The sequence below is a fragment of the Babylonia areolata genome, chromosome 10 (genome assembly GCF_041734735.1).
Source record: "Babylonia areolata isolate BAREFJ2019XMU chromosome 10, ASM4173473v1, whole genome shotgun sequence".
Taxonomy (NCBI): Eukaryota; Metazoa; Mollusca; class Gastropoda; order Neogastropoda; family Buccinidae; genus Babylonia; species Babylonia areolata.
In genome coordinates this window covers 730,493-751,675 of record NC_134885.1, presented here as the reverse complement: position 1 = coordinate 751,675, position 21,183 = coordinate 730,493, and the positions used below count along the sequence as shown (strand labels likewise).

The 21,183-nt window shown below is 44.5% G+C and overlaps 2 protein-coding genes across 2 annotated transcripts in view; one reads left to right on the top strand and one right to left on the bottom strand.

Moving 5' to 3' along the window:
* Positions 1 to 279: 279 nt before the first annotated feature.
* LOC143286681 (large ribosomal subunit protein uL11-like) lies at positions 280 to 9,954 on the bottom strand. Its single transcript, XM_076594338.1, has 6 exons — positions 9,797 to 9,954; positions 9,201 to 9,274; positions 4,929 to 5,109; positions 3,718 to 3,825; positions 653 to 744; positions 280 to 351 (listed from the first exon to the last, which is right to left on the bottom strand). Exons 1-6 carry the CDS (start codon positions 9,831 to 9,833, stop codon positions 346 to 348), a joined length of 498 nt encoding a protein of 165 aa, XP_076450453.1. The 5' UTR covers positions 9,834 to 9,954; the 3' UTR covers positions 280 to 345.
* Positions 9,955 to 16,053: 6,099 nt separating this feature from the next.
* LOC143286383 (putative transporter slc-17.2) overlaps positions 16,054 to 21,183 on the top strand; it is a 26,119-nt gene continuing 20,989 nt past the window's right edge. The window contains exon 1 of the mRNA XM_076593924.1: positions 16,054 to 16,210. Within this exon, the coding sequence (XP_076450039.1) occupies positions 16,186 to 16,210 (25 nt within the window). The 5' untranslated portion in view covers positions 16,054 to 16,185. The remainder of the gene's footprint in view (positions 16,211 to 21,183) is intronic.

Sequence of the window (21,183 nt, the reverse complement as noted above, 5' to 3'; positions counted from 1 at the left end):
GGGGGTGAAGTGGAACACACCAAGTGCAAGCAGATCACACAATATTGCAGGAGTACAATGTTGCTCATACAAGCAACACAACCCCCCCAAATATCATTTGGGTAAAGAGTTTGTGGGGGCCTGCCAATTAAAGATCAGAATTGTGAGTGCCAAATAGTTTTACATTATGTAATGATGCACACTTCAAGAAATGTTTCAAAACGAGGGACACACCCAATACAGAATCCATCAACCCGACAAATGTTCACTTCAACATCATATATACATGGAAAGACAGTGTTTTTTTTTTTTTAAACGTTTATTTTTTGAACACGTTTCTTTCTTCTTTCATGATGCTGCCATTCTTCACTCCTGAAAACAGAAAAGACACAATATTAATCATTTAGTGGGCTTTTCAGAAAGATCAAACACATGAACTAAGCATGCTTAATGGTGTAAACTCCAAACAGCAACAGCTAACAAGATAGTATGACCATCATCTCCATGTTGTATGCAGAAATAAGTTTGACCATCACCTCCATGTTGTATGCAGAAATAAAGAACAGGTTTAAAAGAATGTGTGTATGTGCACACATGCACACAGCACAAGTGTTTCTGTGCGTGCAAGCCAAGTTGAGTGGCAGGGACAGCTACCCTCAGTTGGACAAATTACCTCTGGGATCTCGATATCTCCCGAGTCAATCCTCTCAATGACGGTGTGAGGGTTGTTCTTGTCCACAGTGCAGCCAACGGACTGGGCAGTTCCTGCACACAGTCAGTGGTAATCACATTACATAACACAACAGCCAGCCATACCACTCCACACAAATCATACCATGCAGACGGAACCAGAAGCCATGTCAGCCTGGCAGCCATGAAAAGGCAAATGAGAACCTTCGTTCTGTGCAAACTACTACCCGCCTATGTTGAGAAAATGAAAGTAGCTACAGCTGATAACCTCCCGAAGTAGGTTACCCCCCCCTTTGCATCCCTGACTAGCGCCCTCTTTTTCTGGCAGCCATCTTGACTCCTGCTCCTGTGCTCTGCATACGGCTTAGTTTTTTCCTAGTATTTTCTGTGTGTCTATTGATTCCTTGACACTCTCGTTTTGCGTCCAATGATGAATCACAACAGGTCACAAAACTACTTGGCCTGATCGGGCGATCAAGCTAAAATTAAGGCGCGATCAAAATCAACCGGCAGACACAGTGAATACTTTTAAAAATCGTGTTGACACTTACTTTCAAACATTAAAATACAAAACTCATTTAATTATTCTTTAATTAGATTATTAGATTACAAAAGTCTCTCTATACATTTATGGGGGCTCTCACTTCCCTCCACAGGACAGTATGGCTGCTGCCCACTCTACTGTCTGAAACCGTTTACTCAAATTTGTATATAAACCTATTTTACTTTCTCCCAAGTTCCCAGTGCTGTAAGTTGTTTTTATTTTAAAATCTTTTTAAACCAGTAGAGTGCCTGAAAAACATCAACTGATGTCCTACAAAAAGTATTGCCATAGTGCCTATAAGACGTCCACTGACGTCCTGCGTATGTTCGATTTTTCCTTCATTGGAGTTTGGTTCAATTTACATAGACTCTGAACAGTTAGTTTGATGTGTCTGGATTATAAAAATACTATTTAAATGAACTTAATCAGGTAGAAGGCCTCTTTCTGCTCAATAACAATTTGCTAACTAACCACGTGATATGCGCGTGGAAAAGGGGGTTGCATCATGTGCAAAAACAGGGCATTGAAAACTGTCCAGTAAAGTCAGTCAGCAGATTTACACAATTCTGAAAGCTCTGCTTGTGATTATGGACAACTTTCGCAATGGAGAAGGATCTCTCTTGTCAGATGATTGGTTTGAAAACGAAGGTGATTGACAATGACAGTTATGAAACTAACAGCCCATTTTATGGCAATTCAGTCCGTCCATCCAATCAGATGAACAACTGGCTTTGACTGACAGAATTTGTGGAGTCAGTGCTGGAAGAAGGGAAGGAGATGAGTGATGGACGGGCGCAATAGCCGAATGGTTAAAGCGTTGGACTTTCAATCTGAGGGTCCCGGGTTTGAATCTCGGTAACGGTGCCTGGTGGGTAAAGGGTGGAGATTTTTCTGATCTCTCAGATCAACATATGTGCAGACCTGCTAGTGCCTGAACCCCCTTCGTGTGTATACGCAAGCAGAAGATCAAATACGCATGTTAAAGATCCTGTAAATCCATGTCAGCATTCGGTGGGTTATGGAAACAAGAACATACCCAGCATGCACACCCCTGAAAATGGAGTATGGCTGCCTACATGACGGGGTAAAAACAGTCATACATGTAAAATCCCACTCGTGCACATACAAGTGAATGTGGGAATTGCAGGGCATGAACACAGAAGAAGTTTGAAGAGGTGGCAAGCTGGATGCACAGCAGACAATTTAATCAGCCCATGTGCAACTTGAAAGGAGTGAATGTCATCAAAGAACTTCACCCTCTCACTTGCAAACGCTCTTTGCTGTCAAAAAGCTTGCCAGTTCAGTTTCTGGGACTGTGATTGACCTTTCACTTTGACTAAACTCACTTTTGTCATTATTGGGACAGTGATTTACTTACATGTCTGCAAGAGCTGTGATTTGTTTTCATAAACTTATAGCCTGTAATTTCTTCTACCGGTATAATCTGACAATAGGCTTGCTATTTCTAGCTGTATTGTTTTTCATTATGGATGTCATTATGTAGAGATGGAAACCGACTTTTTTACTGCACAAAAATTATTAGCTTGACTTTACATGCCAGAACAGTTATCTATAATCAACCTAATGGGGGAAAAAAGCCCAGAAACATAATCTACACTCATTTTCTTTCACAAAAATGTTTACTTTCTTTCTGTATCGCCCATGGCTTTTGTGCCAGAATTTTTTGTGATTTATTATCCCCGAATCCTCAAAATTCCCTGGAAGGAAGGTAGGCCTAACTGCAAGTTTGTGCACCACCCAACTTCACAGGCTTCTCACCACACATTTAACAAGTTAACGTCTGCTTTGACCACATTCTGATACCTTAACGAAAGGAAATTTCAGGCAAATGTTATTCCTGGTTATTTCCACCCTCTTTCTTCTCTTTGCGCACCACTGCTGACACAAACATGCTCTCGCAATCCTAAAATCAAAGGAAGCCTGTAGTGGGACTTGAATTTTAAACAAAGTTTTAAATAGTTGATTTGATTAGATATGTTGAATGGATTGTGCATTGCCAGGTCTGGGAGAATCTAAGAAAGCATGGTGACAGATCAGAACGTCAGTTCCAACAGGAATCTCCAAAATAGTGTTGTTTGTAATTTGACCATGTGGTATTTTGACACGAGTCTATTTGCAACTCATCAAAGGAAATTTTCTATCTAAAATTACGTTTAAATAACATACTTACCGTGACCCAACTAGTGCAGACTCCGGCAGGGGTCTGACATTCCTGTCCTGTGCAAACTACTATCCGCCTATGCGGAGAAAATGAGAGAACTACGGCCGATAACCTCCCGGAAGTAGGTAACGTCCCCTTTGTCCCCCTGGTTATCGCCCTCTTTTTCCCGCAGCCATCTCGACACCTGTTCCTGTGCACTTCATACGGCTAAGTTTTTCGCATTCAACACTGATTTAATAGTTTTAAAATCTTATCATCATGTGCAATGATAAAAGAGAAATGTGGTGAAAGAGTCACAGGTGAAGGAGAGGTGTGGACATACCCAGAATCTCCTTGACAGTCCCCGCCAGGTTCTTGGACATGCTACGTGGCCGCATGGTGCGGGCAATCTTCATGATGTCGTCCATCGACAGGTTGCCACTGTGCTTCACTGCACACACACACACACATTACCACTGTGCTTCACTGCACACATACACATTACCACTGTGCTTCACTGCACACATACACACACACATTACCACTGTGCTTCACTGCACACATACACACACATTACCACTGTGCTTCACTGCACACACACACATTACCACTGTGCTTCACTGCACACACACACACAATTACCACTGTGCTTCACTGCACAAATACACACACATTACCACTGTGCTTCACTGCACACACATTACCACTGTGCTTCACTGCACACACACACACATTACCACTGTGCTTCACTGCACACACACACATTACCACTGTGCTTCACTGAACAAATACACACACATTACCACTGTGCTTCACTGCACACACATACATTACCACTGTGCTTCACTGCACACAAACATTACCACTGTGCTTCATTGCACACATACACACACATTACCACTGTGCTTCACTGCACACACATACATTACCACTGTGCTTCACTGCACACAAACATTACCACTGTGCTTCATTGCACACATACACACACATTACCACTGTGCTTCACTGCACACACACATTACCACTGTGCTTCACTGCACACACACATTACCACTGTGCTTCACTGCACACATACATTATCACTGTGCTTCACAGCACACACACATTACCACTGTGCTTCACTGCACACACACACCACTCAGAGACAACGACAACACAAGGAAGACACACACACATGGAACAGCAAACACAACACCAGGAACACACACACCAGCCTCATGGCAATTATCACCAGGAACATTTACACCATTTAAAGCCAAAAATACTTTAATGAAACCTGTGAAATCTTTGTTAAAACGGTCACAGTGTCTGTCTAAAGTAATGCTGTGATATCTTGAGAAATAATATCCCCCCCACACCCCCTTTACTATTTTCATCCAAAGGACCACCAAAAGTACTCCAGGATCAGCAGAATATGTGCTGCACTGCTGTGCACGGTCAACTGAAAGTCAAGAGTGATTTACCTTTATAACTGAGAGAAACATTTGCTCTGACAGACAGACACAGGATGATCTCATATCGATCACCAAACCCTGCAGTAACTGTAACACTCACCATTTTTGACCTTTTTGCGGTCACGGGGTGGCTCCTTGAGGGCGCGGATGATGAGGGAGGCAGCGCTGGGCACCACCTCCACGCGGGCCTGACGGTTCTGAACCACCAGCTTAACTGTGATCTTCAGCCCCTTCCACTCCGACGTTGTCTTGGCAATGTCATCACCGATCTTCTTGGGTGACTGCATGGGACAAAGCATTTTTTCTGGTTAATGCATGCCATCCTATCATGTTTGAAAGAGGGAAAAGAACATGTCATTAACCCACTCTATGGCACGGGCCGATTAGATCGGCCCTATTCGTGCAGCCAGACTGGCTGGGCCTATCAGATCGGCCTTATTTTGCATTGGTGCTTGCTATATAACTGCAGGCCAACAATGGCTGAAACATCGTCTGTGATTGGCTGAGAGTGTCTACTTTCACTTTCTAGAGGCTGCCTCGACCAATGAAATTTTTTTTTTTAGTAGAATTACTTCGGAAAACCAACTACTTCCCGAGTCGGAGAAAATGGCAGACGAAAATATTCGAGGCGAGCGACTTGGCGTGTTTGAGCTATTCCATTGCGAAAATAACAATGAAAACAGCGACAATGACTCCGACTCTGACATTGACAATGCTTCAGGCAATGATAGTGATAGCAGTTTTGGTGAGGGGGAGGATGATAGTGGGGAAAACATCGATAGAGTAGTGGCAAGTGGCGATTGTGTTCGCGATCGGCCATTGGAAACTTCGACTGACACTTGGGTCACTGTTGAAGCTCCAGAAAATGATAATCGCGATCTTTTCGAGTTTTCATCAAGGAATCCCGGCCCAAGTAATGCCCCTCCAAGAAACTCTGACCCCATTGAGTATTTTTCTTTAGTTTTTGATGATAACATGTTCACCCACATCGTTCGTGAAACCAACAAGTATGCTCGTTGGTTTCTCAGAAGTGAGCAACTTGTGCAGTGGATGGCCGAACACCCACAGTCTAGATTCAAGTTCTGGCCAGGGGATGGGGTGACAGTTGCTGATATGAAGAAATTTCTTGGCTTGAATTTGAACATGGGTTTGATAAAAAAAGAACAAAGTGGCCTCTTACTGGGCGTCTGCGAAGCCTTCTCAGAGAACGCCCTTCTTCGGGGAGGTCATGTCACAGAGGTTTTTCCTGCTGCTGACCCGCATGTTTCATCTGAATGACCCAGAGAATGAGAAGAGGAGAGATGAGGAGGGGTTTGATCCATGGTACAAGGTGCGCCCCGTGCTGGACAGGCTGAATGCTGCCTTCAAGACACTACTCACCATCTCAACAAGTGTCGATTGATGAGAGCCTGATCGGCATGAAAAACCGCTGCTGTTTCATCCAGTACATGCCCAACAAGAGACACGCGTGGTTTGGTATCAAGAAATTCCAGCTGTGTGCCACCAATGGATATGTGCTGCATGTGGAGCTGTACACAGGGAAGGACTTTGATGTGGAGAGGGATGAGGGCATGGCGCATGGTGTGGTGATGAAGCTGATGGAGGTCAGCGGCCTACTGAACAAAGGACACCACCTCTTCACCGACAACTTCTACACCAAGCCCCGACTGGCAGATGCCCTCATGGAGAAGAAGACCTTCCTCACAGGCACAGTGAGGGCCAACTCCAAAGGTTTTTCCAAAACTGTAGCCCAAGCCAAGCTGAATGTTGGTGAGGCAATCTATGCTCGGCAGGGAGACAAGCTCGCATGTGCCTTCCGTGAAAAGAAGCACAAGAAAGACCCTGTGCGGATGCTTAGCACCTACCACAAGGCAGAAAACCTGACAAAGATCATCAAGAACAAGCAAAAGACAAAACCAGGCATGATCTTTGACTACAACACTCACATGGGGGGAGGGGGGGGGGGGGGGGGGGGGGGGGGTGTCAGCGATAAGAAAATTTACCATGTGGCGGCCGAACGAGCAACCCACCGCTACTGGGTGAAGATCTTTCGAAACCTACTGGACATGGCCATCCTCAATGCCCATGAACTGTATCTCCTGAACACAGAGACAAACTCATGGACAAGGAGGACTTTGTGATCTGTGTCCTTGAGAGTCTGTGTGGTGTGCAAGATCTCCCGCAGCCAGCTGCTCAGCCACAGCCGCTTGTCCCTGTCCACCGCCTGGTCCTGCTGCCCGGCAAGGAGAGAGACTGTGTGGTCCGCAGTGACAGACATGGAGGGGGCAGGAAGAGGTCTAGGCACTGGTGCCCTGGCTGTGATGTGGGATGCCATGAAAAGTGTGAAGCCAGGCTGGAGCACTACAGGAGGACGGCACAGCGTGGGCGGAAACGGGCAAGGGAACCGGAGGAGGGGGGGGATGCCCCAGATCAGCAGTAATGCTTCAAAGCACTCCAGGGGATTCTCAGGCCATGGGATGGGATGTTAGGTTAGTGGTTTTATACTAAAACTAAAAGTAACAATGTTCCATAACAAAAACACTCACTCACAAAGCATGGTCTTCTTTCTCTTTATTTCAATGTGCGCACAAAAATGTACAGGGTTACCTTCTTATAAGAGCTATTACTAACATACTAATTACATTTTTGTTGGCATGTTTGTAATTTTCTGAAAGCTAACATATTTTTCTGCATGTTTTTCTTGGTTTGCTTTTATTTTGTTGCTTTGTTTGGCTGGAAATGAGCTGGTCCCCTAGGCGCAATCTGTTACAAAATAATCATATGGCGGCCTTTTTGAGTCATGTGACCAGCTCAATGAAATTATGAACACAAAATATTTATAATTAGAAAGGGCAATCTATGACCTTCAAATTGGTATATAACATATAGGCATAATATCAAATGATATATCCATGAATATTACATTTCTAACCATTACTGCTTTTGGCTAAAAGTCCCTGCCACACTGTAAATTTAGTATGCCATAGAGTGGGTTAAACATACTGTCAAAGTAAAATACTGCCACCAATGACAATAGACTGCGTACACTGGTATGTTCCAACTTCCTACATGCATGCGAGACATGAACCCTCACGGTGGAATAGACCAATCGACAGTCCCGTGCTGACATGACTTACAGAGGTGCGTCACATGATCTGTGCTCTCAAAGTTGATTGAATCTCAAAAATTTTTTTTTAGCAACAAGGCAATTGAGAGAGGAAGAAGGTGCAAAACAGAAGGCTTCTTTCTTTGACTTTTGCTTCATTTTATTATTATTATTATTTTTTTTTCCTGCTGACATCAGTTTAAGTAAGAATTCTACGCTGGTATGACCACGTAACAAGATCCAATGGCATTGCTGTAACAATCCTCCAACACCAAGGAACTGTTGAAGGAGGGAGAAAGAGGGGAAGACAGAAAAACGACCGACTGACAACATTGCAGAATGGATAGGAAAATCATTTACAGAGACCCAGGCTTTGACACACAACCGACCAACTTGGAGGGATCTGGTGAACAGTCTGGTGTGGTGCCCCAGTTACTCTTCACAGAGTTGAGGAAGATGAATGATTATTAACTTTGAAATGCTTTTTCTCAAATTGAACAAAACATAATTACAGTTGAAGCTGAGGTAGAAGAATGATAAACTTTGAAAAGCTTTTTCTCAAACTGAACAAAACACTTATTTAAATGTACAAAACTAAATGGTAATATAATAACAATAATAATAAATGCAGGTTTATATAGCACAGTACCCCGATCTCAGATGGGGGGCTCACCTTGTTTTGCAATAAATCATACAAATTTAATACTGATGTAAAAATATGTACAAAATCAACATGTCTCACATGACATTGCCCAATGGATAATATATAAATTTTATAATACAATAAATCATTTCACACTCAGTGCAAACAGGACAGTTTCTTCACTGACTGGCAATCGTAACTCATGCAAAACATTGTTTTGTAACAGCAGTGCTCAATTTCAGTTTGTTTTAAAAATTCAACACAGATAAACCTACCATCCACCTTTAGCTTTTCTGACAAAACAGTTACCTAACATGAGATGAAGAAAAGTGAGCAGTTTTTCAGTTACTAATATTTCAGTTTTTCAGTTACTAATATTTCAGAGACGTAAAGCACGCCAAATGATCCATAATTATGCATTACACATTTACTATTGTGGAGTTATAAAAAATAAAAAAAAGGAGAAAAAAAAGAAAAAAAAGGAGAAAAAAAGAAAAAAGAAAGCTGATGAGATGCCTGATTTCCAAATAATAAAGCCAACACGTTGATCACACTTTGATACCTTACCCTATGGAAAAGAAAAGAAAAAACAAAAAAACAAAACAAAAAAAGACTGTACTTACCAGACCGAGTGGACCGATCTTGGGGGCCAGAGACGATGTTGCTGGAACCTCACCACCAACAGCACGGCAGTACACTACACACACACACACATTTCACTTGTAGACTAACACCGAAATAAAATTCCAAGTAAAACAAATATGACAAGAGGTCCGATGGCCATAACTGTTCTTACAAGTGTCGCCCATTTGTAACAAATAACAATTTTATGCGTTCTGTCAACTCAACAAAAGTATCGAGATAATCAGGTCTATGACTTTAGTGTAATGAAAGAAAATGAAGAAAAAGTGCAGCTGCTCACAGCAATCAATGAAGTTAGCAAACCCTGCGTGAAAACCCTGACCACTCTTCCCAATTCAAGTGGAACGAAGTTTAATTCTACATTAAGAAAGTTTTCACAATATACTTAGTAATACAAATGAACAATTACAAATCCAAGCCACAGGGTACAATGCTGAAAGAAAAATAACAACAAACTTAAGAATCGAAAAATGATACCATGATCGCTCGAGCCCTTCCACGTTGCCGTGATCGAGACTTCAATTCAAGAAGTCCCAGATGTGATCTGGGTGACTTGTTTTCAAAAATAACAATATACCTGTAAAGACTGCAGTGGGATCAAACTTAGGAGGCATTTTGACTCTTCTTTAGACGACGGATGTGGTGTTGGATGAGCTGATTTCAGCACGACCAAAGAGTTGCACCTTTCCGTCAGTATGAGGGAAAATGAAAAGAGGAAGTGACGAACGCGCACACTCTGACAATCACTTCCGTCTGTCATTTGGCCAAACTCCACTAGGCCTATTCCGACAATGTTGGGGAAAAAAGAACAAAAACAAAAAAACAAAAAACCCAGTAAATTATTTCGTATGTAGTAGTTTCCTTTTCCACAATGAAGGGAAGAAGAAGAAGAAAAAGAAGAAGAAGAAATTTAAAATGAATGTAAGCAAATCAATCAAACTTTGGAAGTGTTGAGAAAAAATACATCGTTTGTGTTTTTGATTTGGTGTTCCAACACAAAGTACCGCAGCCCGGCTGTACGAAGACCATTGGACCTACAGGAGATTAAAATCTGATTTCTTTTCAAAACTAGTCACTCTTCCTGAGTATCAGAACAAATACCATAGCAGTTGCAAGAACTGTGTGCAAGTGAATTGATGGCACTTTCAAATTATAGAATATACAAATTGCGACCAATATAACAGCATTTGCGTTGCATTCACAGTCCCGTTGAACACCGCGGCAAAGTCTGAACACTGAACAGGCTTTCAAGTTTTAACTGAAGTACATTGATTCATTGGAAAAAGATACGTGTTCGACACACTGATACAGTTGACTGTACGTATATTCAATGATGTAAACTGCACTGATACGGACTAATCCAGAAATGATCATTTAAATTGATTGAATGAAAGCCGATCAATCAATCAATCAATCAATCAATACTAGCAGATATAAATAATTGAACTGAAAGAAAATATATAAAGGAGTCTAAACATAAACATAAAGATTAAGATAAAATACCCGCATAAAGACATTGCAAACAAAAACTATGATACTCATTTGAATAACCACACACACCATGCCCTAATTAAGAAAATGTTCCTTTGCCTTGACGTACATCTAGTGAATACATGATGATGATGATGATGATGATCATCATCATCATCATCATCATTGTTAGTATAATTATTATTATAGCACACTATCAAGAAAACCGGCTGCCACACACACACACACACACACACACACACCTTCTTCTTCTTCAACTCAGTACTTCTTCCTTAGTCAACCTCAGTAAGTTAAATTAACACACAGCCAGTTGGTTAATTTCCAACGGCTGACTTCTTCTTAAGTAGGTCAGCCTCACTGTGAATCAGCATATCCTTATGCAGTACCTCCAGCATCAGCCCACTCCCCGAAGTGGGGGGAGAGGGAGGGGGGTGCGTAATGATAAACTAAAAGCAGTAAACATCTCTGTCATTCTTGTATTTCTCAAACACCAAGCCACTTTAGGGAACTTCTCTCTATTTCTCCATGTCTTTGTTAAAAAAAAAAAAAAAAAAATTCAGACTCAGTTGATCCCCTCGCCACACAGCAATGAAAAAGCAGAGTATAAGCTAAAAACTTGGTTGTCTAATTCCCTCCCCTCTCTATACAACAATGAAAAAGCAGAGTATAAGCTAAAAACTTGGTTGTCTAATTCCCTCCCCTCTCTATACAACAATGTATAACCACAGTCTTAGCTCCATCTCTATGTAATATGTATAACCATAGTATAAACTGAAAACAACATCAAGTTACTTTCCACTCCATGTAATATTATACAACCATAGTATAAGCTATGTACAGCAATGATTGATGAAGAATAAAACGATAAAAAAAACTTTTAAAAAAAATCATGATTAATAGGTCGTGACTATCTTCAGTAATATTTCAAAATGTCACACGAATGTCTTTGCGTTTTACTCTCATTGTTTATCTATCTATTTTTACAACAGCCAAAAGAAAGATAATTTACAGACACGATGCGATTTGATGAAGCCAATGTGCGGTTTGGACCACACAAAGCTGGCATTTCTTTTTCGTGACTTGATGTGCATTGGCATTTTCCAACAAGATACCTGTTGGTGTGTGGCATTCACGTGGATTGGGAATGTTAAACACTGACCTGCGTTTTAAACATTTTTCTCAGTGGTGTTAAAACAGTGTAACTTGCAACGCGAAATACAGTGTTTCGTTTTAAAAATGTACGAGTTGTGTCCCTTCGACCGTCTCGGTGATTAAGTCACTTTGTCTTGGCCGATACAACTCAAACTGAACCCTTTTCTTGTCCGTCAGCTCCGGAGTGTGTGTGTGTGTGTGTGTGTGTGTGTGTGTGTGTGACAACTCAAACTGAACCATTTTCTCATCCAACAACTTCGGTGTGTGTGCGTGCGTGTGTGTGTGTGTGTGTGTGTGTGAGAGAGAGAATTTAAGAGAATAGGTATTTGGGGTTGGGTCATGATTTTGTTTCTAGTTGTCAGTAGAAGCCAAATATAACATGCATACGACACCCTGATACAGACTCGTGGGAACTCTCTCTCTCTCTGGCCTCGTTTCCCTTCTCTCACTCTCCTGGTGTCTCTGTGGTTTCCACCAAATGCCACAAGTGCATGATGTAGGTTGAACCAGCTTTCAAAACCGACTCAGTCAATTAGGCTGACGTTATGTACAGTTACCGAACCGGTTTAAAATAACACAGTTCGAGTCATTCTTGTGTGTGTGTGTGTGTGTGTGTGTGTGTGTGTGTGTGTGTGTGAGAGAGAGAGAGAGAGACAGAGAGAGAGAGAGAGAGAGAGAGAGAGAGAGAGAGAGAGAGAGCGTATAGAACATGTGCGTCCACACACACGTGTCTAGCTCAGTGTGTGGCTGTGTGTTTATACAAACCTAATTGCCCGAATCACGTCCACTGACTGTATCTGAACGAACAATGGTGTGACCTGACCAAGACTGGCTCGGTCCATGGGACAAGTGACGCCCCGACAGCAGACCCCCCTGACAAACAGTACAGTGGGCACACTGATACATGATACACCTACTGGACATAAGTATACCACCCTGACATTCATTGGTTCTCCAAACAGTAGGTCTGCGTGATTTATGGTGGCCGGTCCACACACACACGCACACACACGCGCGCGCGCGCACGCACGCATGCACGTACGCGCGCGCGCTCACTCACCCACACACCTTTTTTTTTCTTGTGTTTGACACGACAAAAACGCCATACAGAGAAAGCCAGTGACCCCAAGACCTTGGTGAGTAATGGGAACTCATGACTCTTGCCCCCCACCCCCTGCCCTTTCCATCCCTATTCTCCCCATCCTCCGTTAGCCCCCCCCCCCATTCCCCTCCTCCCCACCCCTCTCCACCCCCCTTCCAGCCCCTTCTCTCATTGCCGTCCGGCCGTCCACACCACACCACACCACACCACCACACCACACCACACCACACAGTTCCCTGCCAACAACACTCCCGTTCCATGGGAGGAGGGTCAAGGCCAACACTACAGTTCTGCCCTTGACACGGATGACTGCACGCCTGACGCCCTGTCGGTCACGTGGTGGGGACAAACACAGGGGGGCAAATTGGGGGGGTGGTTGGATGCATGTGTTCTGATTAAACACAGTTTAATATTTTTATCAGCAACAAGAACAACAAGTACGATAATGACTGACGATGAAAACAACAATGTCTGTCATCAACACAATAAAACAAAAAGAAAAGGACACACTTTCCGCTTTTGACTGTGTTGACCGTGTTGGGGGGTGGGGGTGGAGGTGAGTGACCGTGTTGGGGGGTGGGGGTCGGTGTTGACCGTGTATATATATGTGTGTGTGTGTGTGTGTGTGTGTGTGTGTGTGTGAAGCTAATGGCTATTTTGCACCGATCTTGCCAAATCACACGTTGAATGTAGTCTCCAGTGAGACCCAGCGATGCTGCTTGTGTGCTGACAGCCAAAGCACATGACAGCCCAAAGCACATGACAGCCAAAGCACGTGACAGCCAAAGCACATGACAGCCAGCACATGACAGCCAAAGCACATGACAGCCCAAAGCACATGACAGCCCAAACACATGACAGCCAAAGCACATGACAGCCCAAACACAGTCCCACAAACGTCTCACATGCCAGGCAGTCAAACTGCGCCGTGCTTGCTGGGCAAACCCATTATTTGTCAGTGTAAACACTGCAGGTCAGCGCACAAAGCCTTCTGCAGGACGGTACACATTCTGTGGCTGAGGGAACCACACAGCTGCACGTCAGGTTGTTGGTGGGAACCAGCACTGACTGGCCACGTGCCGCTGGGCGGACACCATCAAGCTCATTAGCACTGTTCAGCTCAGTGGTGGACACCATCAAGCTCAGCACTGTTCAGCTCAGTGGTGCTCAGTGGTGGACACCATCAAGCTCAATAGCACTGCTCAGGTCAGTGGTGCTCAGTGGTGGACACCATCAAGCTCAGCACTGTTCAGCTCAGTGGTGCTCAGTGGTGGACACCATCAAGCTCAATAGCACTGCTCAGTTCAGTGGTGCTCAGTGGTGGACACCATGAAGCTCAATAGCACTGTTCAGCTCAGTGGCGGACACCATGAAGCTCAATAGCACTGTTCAGCTCAGTGGTGGACACCATGAAGCTCAATAGCACTGTTCAGCTCAGTGGCGGACACCATGAAGCTCAATAGCACTGTTCAGCTCAGTGGTGGACACCATGAAGCTCAATAGCACTGTTCAGCTCAGTGGTGGACACCATGAAGCTCAATAGCACTGTTCAGCTCAGTGGTGGACACCATGAAGCTCAATAGCACTGTTCAGCTCAGTGGCGGACACCTGCAGGAGCTAACACAGTGGGTGTACTGGCACTTTGCCTGTTTCTGTCTGCCTCACTGGCGGCCCACACCACAGTGGCTGCGGCACCACCACAGAGCGTGTGAAGTGTCCCCCTCATCCCCCCAAATAATACCCCCACCTCCCCCCCCCACCTCTGAGTCCCTCCATGTGCCATGTGCAGACTTCTTCAGCACGCCGTGTCTGCCTGTTTCTTTCCTTTGTCTTTCACGTGTTGATTTTAATAGTTACTGCTTTATTTTTTATTTCATTATTATTTTTTTTAATGTTTTAACTCTCTCCGTACGAACGACATAGGAGGCGACGATGACAGCGTTTCACTGCAATTAACGTCATTAAAATATGACAGGAGGAATGCTCTTATTTTGAAGCGGTAGATTTAGACAAAGAATACAGCATTTCTGTCGACGAAATTCTGGCCATTCTGACAGCCATTAGACATCCGAGGGGGTCTTGTGGGGGACAGAACGTCTGGCCATCCTAAGGGAGCTCAAGGTTGACACCAACTAGGGCAGGCTCTCAACGACTGGCCATCCTGAGAGAGTTCAAAGTTGACACCAGTTAGGGCAGACTCTCCACAACGCCTGGCCATCCTAAGGGAGTTCAAGGTTGACACCAACAAGGGCAGGCTCTCCACAACGCCTGGCCATCCTAAGGGAGTTCAAGGTTGACACCAACAAGGGCAGGCTCTCCACAACGCCTGGCCATCCTAAGGGAGTTCAAGGTTGACACCAACAAGGGCAGGCTCTCCACAACGCCTGGCCATCCTAAGGGAGTTCAAGGTTGACACCAACAAGGGCAGGCTCTCCACAACGCCTGGCCATCCTAAGGGAGTTCAAGGTTGACACCAACAAGGGCAGGCTCTCCACAACGACTGGCCATCCTAAGGGAGTTCAAGGTTGACACCAACAAGAGCAGGCTCTCCACAACGCCTGGCCATCCTAAGGGAGTTCAAGGTTGACACCAACAAGGGCAGGCTCTCCACAACGCCTGGCCATCCTAAGGGAGTTCAAGGTTGACACCAACAAGGGCAGACTCTCAACGCCTGACGAGTGCATCAGTTAGGTTTATGCAAAGGTCACTGAGACATCCACTCTTTTTCTGTGTGTGAAAATTTCGTTTTATTCTATGTAATAAACACCAGACGTGGTGTAGCGTATATGGATCAGTCGGCACGCTTTGACACCTCCTTGAAACTGAAACGTTTTTCTGTCTGATGATGGCAGCGTGCCGCACTAGGGACACAGAAGTGCGGACGGCGATACACCCCCCTTCCCCCCCCCCCCTCCCTACCGCCCCCGCCCCCCTTCCCGCCAGTCAGACTATCACTCTTGTTCAGACCAAGCAGCGAGCACACAGAGAACTGACCTTGGTGGGCCCTACCGCCCCCGCCCCCCTTCCCGCCAGTCAGACTATCACTCTTGTTCAGACCAAGCAGCGAGCACACAGAGAACTGACCTTGGTGGGCTGTTTCCTTTGTGGCTCACTGGCCGTGTGTAAAACACACTCCCTGAGCGGAGCAGCAGTGGAAACCTTGTGATCAAGACGTAGTTATCGTGTGTGCACTCGGTGATTATTGCTGTTATTCCTGCATCATGGCTACAGACAAAGAAGGTGCAGGTATGGCTGGCGGTTTTCACTGTGTGTTGTGCTTGTGGTGAGAGAGAAATTCAGTGTGGATAAATCAAAAGCCGTAAATGAGTCCTGAGAATTGTAGTGCAGCATGTCTGTCTGTCTGTCTCTCAAGCCTGTCATTATTTCAAACTTGTTCAGGCCATGGTATCATATCCCCTCGCAGAACGGACAACACAAGAGGGTGGTGCATTAGAATGTTTGTGATGGCTGGACACACCAAACAATACCAATCAGCACGCACTGACGCTCACACATGTGCACACTCACCCCCTCACACATGTGCACACTCACCCGCTCACACATGTGCACACTCACCCCCTCACACATGTGCACACTCACCCCCTCACACATGTGCACACTCACCCGCTCACACATGTGCACACTCACCCGCTCACACACACAATCTTACGAGCGCCGAGACCACAACAGCAACATCACCATCACCACGTGACCACCACTAACAACACAACAACAATAACACCAAGAACTACAACAATAACAACAACAACAACATCACCAACACCACGTGACTACTACTAACAACACAACAACAATAAGAACTACAACAATAACAACAACAACATCATCACCACGTGACCACCACTAACAACAAAGTGTGGACCAAGTTGGTGTGAAACAACTCAACACTGCTAAGTTGTTGGGATACAACGAGCCTCAAAGTGGGCCGCCAGCTGGCACTCTTCACTGTCCTCCTTGATCGTGCGGTGTGTGTGTGTGTGTGTGTGTGTGTGTGTGTGTGTCGTGAAATCGTAGGCATTTTGTGTCGAAGACAACGTTTATTTCGGTCTGCGGTTTCCTCAGCAGTTGAATGCAGAACTGATCAGGCTGACACTTTTTGTGAGCAATGCTGGGCCAATGGGACTTTTTAAATCATTCTTGGTTTAATCATTTATCTGTCTTGTTAGCTAACCAAAGTCACGTTCGCGCGCGCGCCTATTTTACCGTTTATTTTAAATATATCTCTAATTTGTATTGTCCTATTAAAGAACCTTAAGTTCTGCCGGCCATTTAAACGATAATGTTTTTTCAATGGAAGCATATGAGAAATCACATGTGGCATGAAATCCACCCTTTAATCAGGTAAAAAAACACCAAAAAAAACACAAACAAAAAAAAAAAAAACAAGAAAAAGAAGAATAACAACAAAACCCCGATGCACAATGGCCCACATCATGAACATGGGCCAGCACTTGTTGGCTCAGCCCGCCATGTTTCTTGTTCATCCTTCAGTAGCATGGTGGGGCACTGTTCTACATGGTTAACATTGGTTTAACTCTTTCCATACGAACGGCGAAAGAGACGACGTTAACAGCGTTTCACCCCAATTACCATCATCAAAATATTGCAAGTGGAAGGCTCTTATACTAAAGACGTGAATGTTGACAAAGATACCACAATTCTGACGACGGAAGCTAAAGGTTGGGTCAATCAGACACCCACTGGACATCCGAGGGGTCTGTGTAGAGGAGAAGAGAGGACTGGCCGTACTGAGTGAATTAAGGACCAATCAACGGTGTGGGCGTGTCACTGTAACGGAACAAATGGCTCTCTAATTGGCACAGACTGAGTGGGCGTGTACTTGTATCGGAACGAACGTCTCTCTGATTGGCACAGACTGAGTGAGCGTGTCCTTGTAACGGAAAGAACGATTCTCTGATTGGCACAGACTGAGTGGGCGTGTCCTTTGTACAGAAAGAGCGACTCTCTGATTGGCACAGAGTGGGCGTGTCCTTTGTACGGAAAAGAGCGACTCTCTGATTGACACAGACTTAGTGGGCGTGTCATTGTGGACCTGGCAAGATGGCAGTATACGGGTGCAGCGATTGAATCTGCGTCAAAAAAGAGAAAAATAACGATCTGTACGTTGGCACTAGCAATTTTGCAATGTGGCCATCGAAACAGTAGACGCAAATGTGTTCCTCCTTGGGAAAAATAAAATGCTTACTCTCATTTGATGATCGTAAATTGCCATCAGAATATGATTATTTTCTCCCTTTAGAAAAAAAAGCAAACTGCTGTGAACTCAAGTTCGCGCCTAAGTTTCCACAGACCTGTAAGATGCGGATCCCTTTCCATCGTCCGGCAGTGTACAAATCGAGATATCTACACACACACACACACACACACACACACACACACACACACACACACACACACTCACACACACACACACACACACACACTCTCTCTCTCTTATTATTTATTTGTTCTTGTTGTTGTTGCCATGCGATGAGTATGTTCTTTTTTTTCTCATTTTTTCAGTCTTTTTGTATTTCCTTGATTAGTTTATACGTTTTCTTTACGAGGGTAGGATGAAAAAAGGCCGATAAGTGCCTATTCCTTTTCCCTCAATAAAAAAAGTTTCGATTTCTCTCTCTGTGGAAACTAAGAATCCATAGGAGCGATATATTCCAACCCTCCAGCCCCGAGACAAGCTGGTTTAAACAGCTGTAATTCACGACTAAATCCCCTTAGAATTAATCAGTTTGGATATTTTCCCTCATGTCAATAACAAACGTACCTAAACACATTTACCATCTTCTGACAAAACTGAGTGGCCATAGAATAGTTTTGGCGCGGAACGCTCCTGGAACAGCTGAAAGTCACGTGACCAGTGAACGGTAAAGAACACCTCAACCAGCGACATGCGGCTTACGTTGGACATCTACTTTGTTATCCTCTTAATACACCTGACCGGTGGCCGTACCGTTCTTGTTCTCCGTTACATTAACACATGTACTGCCCTTACTGTTCACTGTGTGTGTGTGTGTGTGTGTGTGTGTGTGTGTCCCTCTCTCCCACCCCCTCCCCTCTCTCTCTGTCTCTCTCGTTTTATGACTTGTACAAGAATGAACCAGAGTCAAAAAGAAAATATTTCCCTGGCCCAGAAAAAACACTAAAAGAGGAAGGTCACATTGTAGTTTAATTTAATCAGCTGCAACCCAAACAATGCATCCATGAATTGCACAAAAGTAACACGACACAGCCTCTTCAAATTATGTACTGCGATATACTTTCTGCTGTATCCTACAACAAGTGTTCCCAAAGCGATTGAAAACTGGAAACGAAGGCCATTACTGCAAATAAAAACTGGCATCAACAGATCATCCCAGGCGGGAAGTCAGTGACTGGTCATCATCAGAATGATCCTAGGCGGGAAGTCAGTGACTGGTCATGATCAGAATGATCCTAGGCGGGAAGTCAGTGACTGGTCATGATCAGAATGATCCTAGGCGGGAAGTCAGTGACTGGTCATGATCAGAATGATCCTAGGCGGGAAGTCAGTGACGTCATCATCACAATGATCCCAGGCGGGAAGTCAGTGACTGGTCATGATCAGAATGATCCTAGGCGGGAAGTCAGTGACTGGTCATGATCAGAATGATCCTAGGCGGGAAGTAAGTGACGTCATCATCAGAATGATCTTAGGCGGGAAGTCAGTGACTGGTCATGATCAGAATGATCCTAGGCGGGAAGTAAGTGACGTCATCATCAGAATGATCCTAGGCGGGAAGTAAGTGACGTCATGATCAGAATGATCCTAGGCGGGAAGTAAGTGACGTCATCATCACAATGATTCTAGGCGGGAAGTAAGTGACGTCATCATCAGAATGATCCTAGGCGGGAAGTAAGTGACGTCATCATCACAATGATCCTAGGCGGGAAGTAAGTGACTGGTCATGATCAGAATGATCCTAGGCGGGAAGTCAGTGACGTCATCATCAGAATGATCCTAGGCGGGAAGTAAGTGACTGGTCATGATCAGAATGATCCTAGGCGGGAAGTCAGTGACTGGTCATGATCAGAATGATCCTAGGCGGGAAGTAAGTGACGTCATCATCACAATGATCCTAGGCGGGAAGTAAGTGACTGGTCATGATCAGAATGATCCTAGGCGGGAAGTCAGTGACTGGTCATGATCAGAATGATCCTAGGCGGGAAGTAAGTGACTGGTCATGATCAGAATGATCCTAGGCGGGAAGTAAGTGACGTCATCATCACAATGATCCTAGGCGGGAAGTAAGTGACGTCATCATCACAATGATCCTAGGCGGGAAGTAAGTGACTGGTCATGATCAGAATGATCCTAGGCGGGAAGTAAGTGACGTCATCATCACAATGATCCTAGGCGGGAAGTAAGTGACGTCATCATCACAATGATCCTAGGCGGGAAGTCAGTGACTGGTCATGATCAGAATGATCCTAGGCGGGAAGTAAGTGACGTCATCATCACAATGATCCTAGGCGGGAAGTAAGTGACTGGTCATGATCAGAATGATCCTAGGCGGGAAGTAAGTGACGTCATGATCAGAATGATCCTAGGCGGGAAGTAAGTGACTGGTCATGATCAGAATGATCCTAGGCGGTAAGTAAGTGACGTCAAACTCAATTTTGTTGTGAATAACATTCCTAAATATTTATATGTATTGGTTATGATTACTTTTATTTCACTGTCACCATGGCACTATTTTTCATGAGTCGAAAGAATAACTTCCATTGCGCAAAACTATAATATTGGTCTTATCGAGATTTACTGTTCGTTGTGGTATGTCTGTTTCTTGCTTAAGGGCATTTCATTGATTTTGTAACACTATGGGTGTGTCAGACAATAGAACAACATCATCAGCAAATAGCATTAAGAACAATTCTGTGGCGCCCAGGTATCGTTTGTATTCCATGTCTACCACTGCCAATTCATTGATGAAAAAGGAGAACAATTGTGGGCTTAGCAGACAACCTTGTTTCTGGCAGAGAGAGAGAAAGGGATAGAGGAGGGGGAGGTGGTGAGTGCCAAGTGTGTATCTGTGCCGAACGTGTATCTGTACAGGGTGATGGGGTGAGGACGGAGAGGGAAGGGAGGAGGGGAGGGGGGTGTGGGGGGGGGGGGGCAGCTGTAGGGTGGAGGATGAAGATGACAAGTGGAAGGAAAGAAGAAT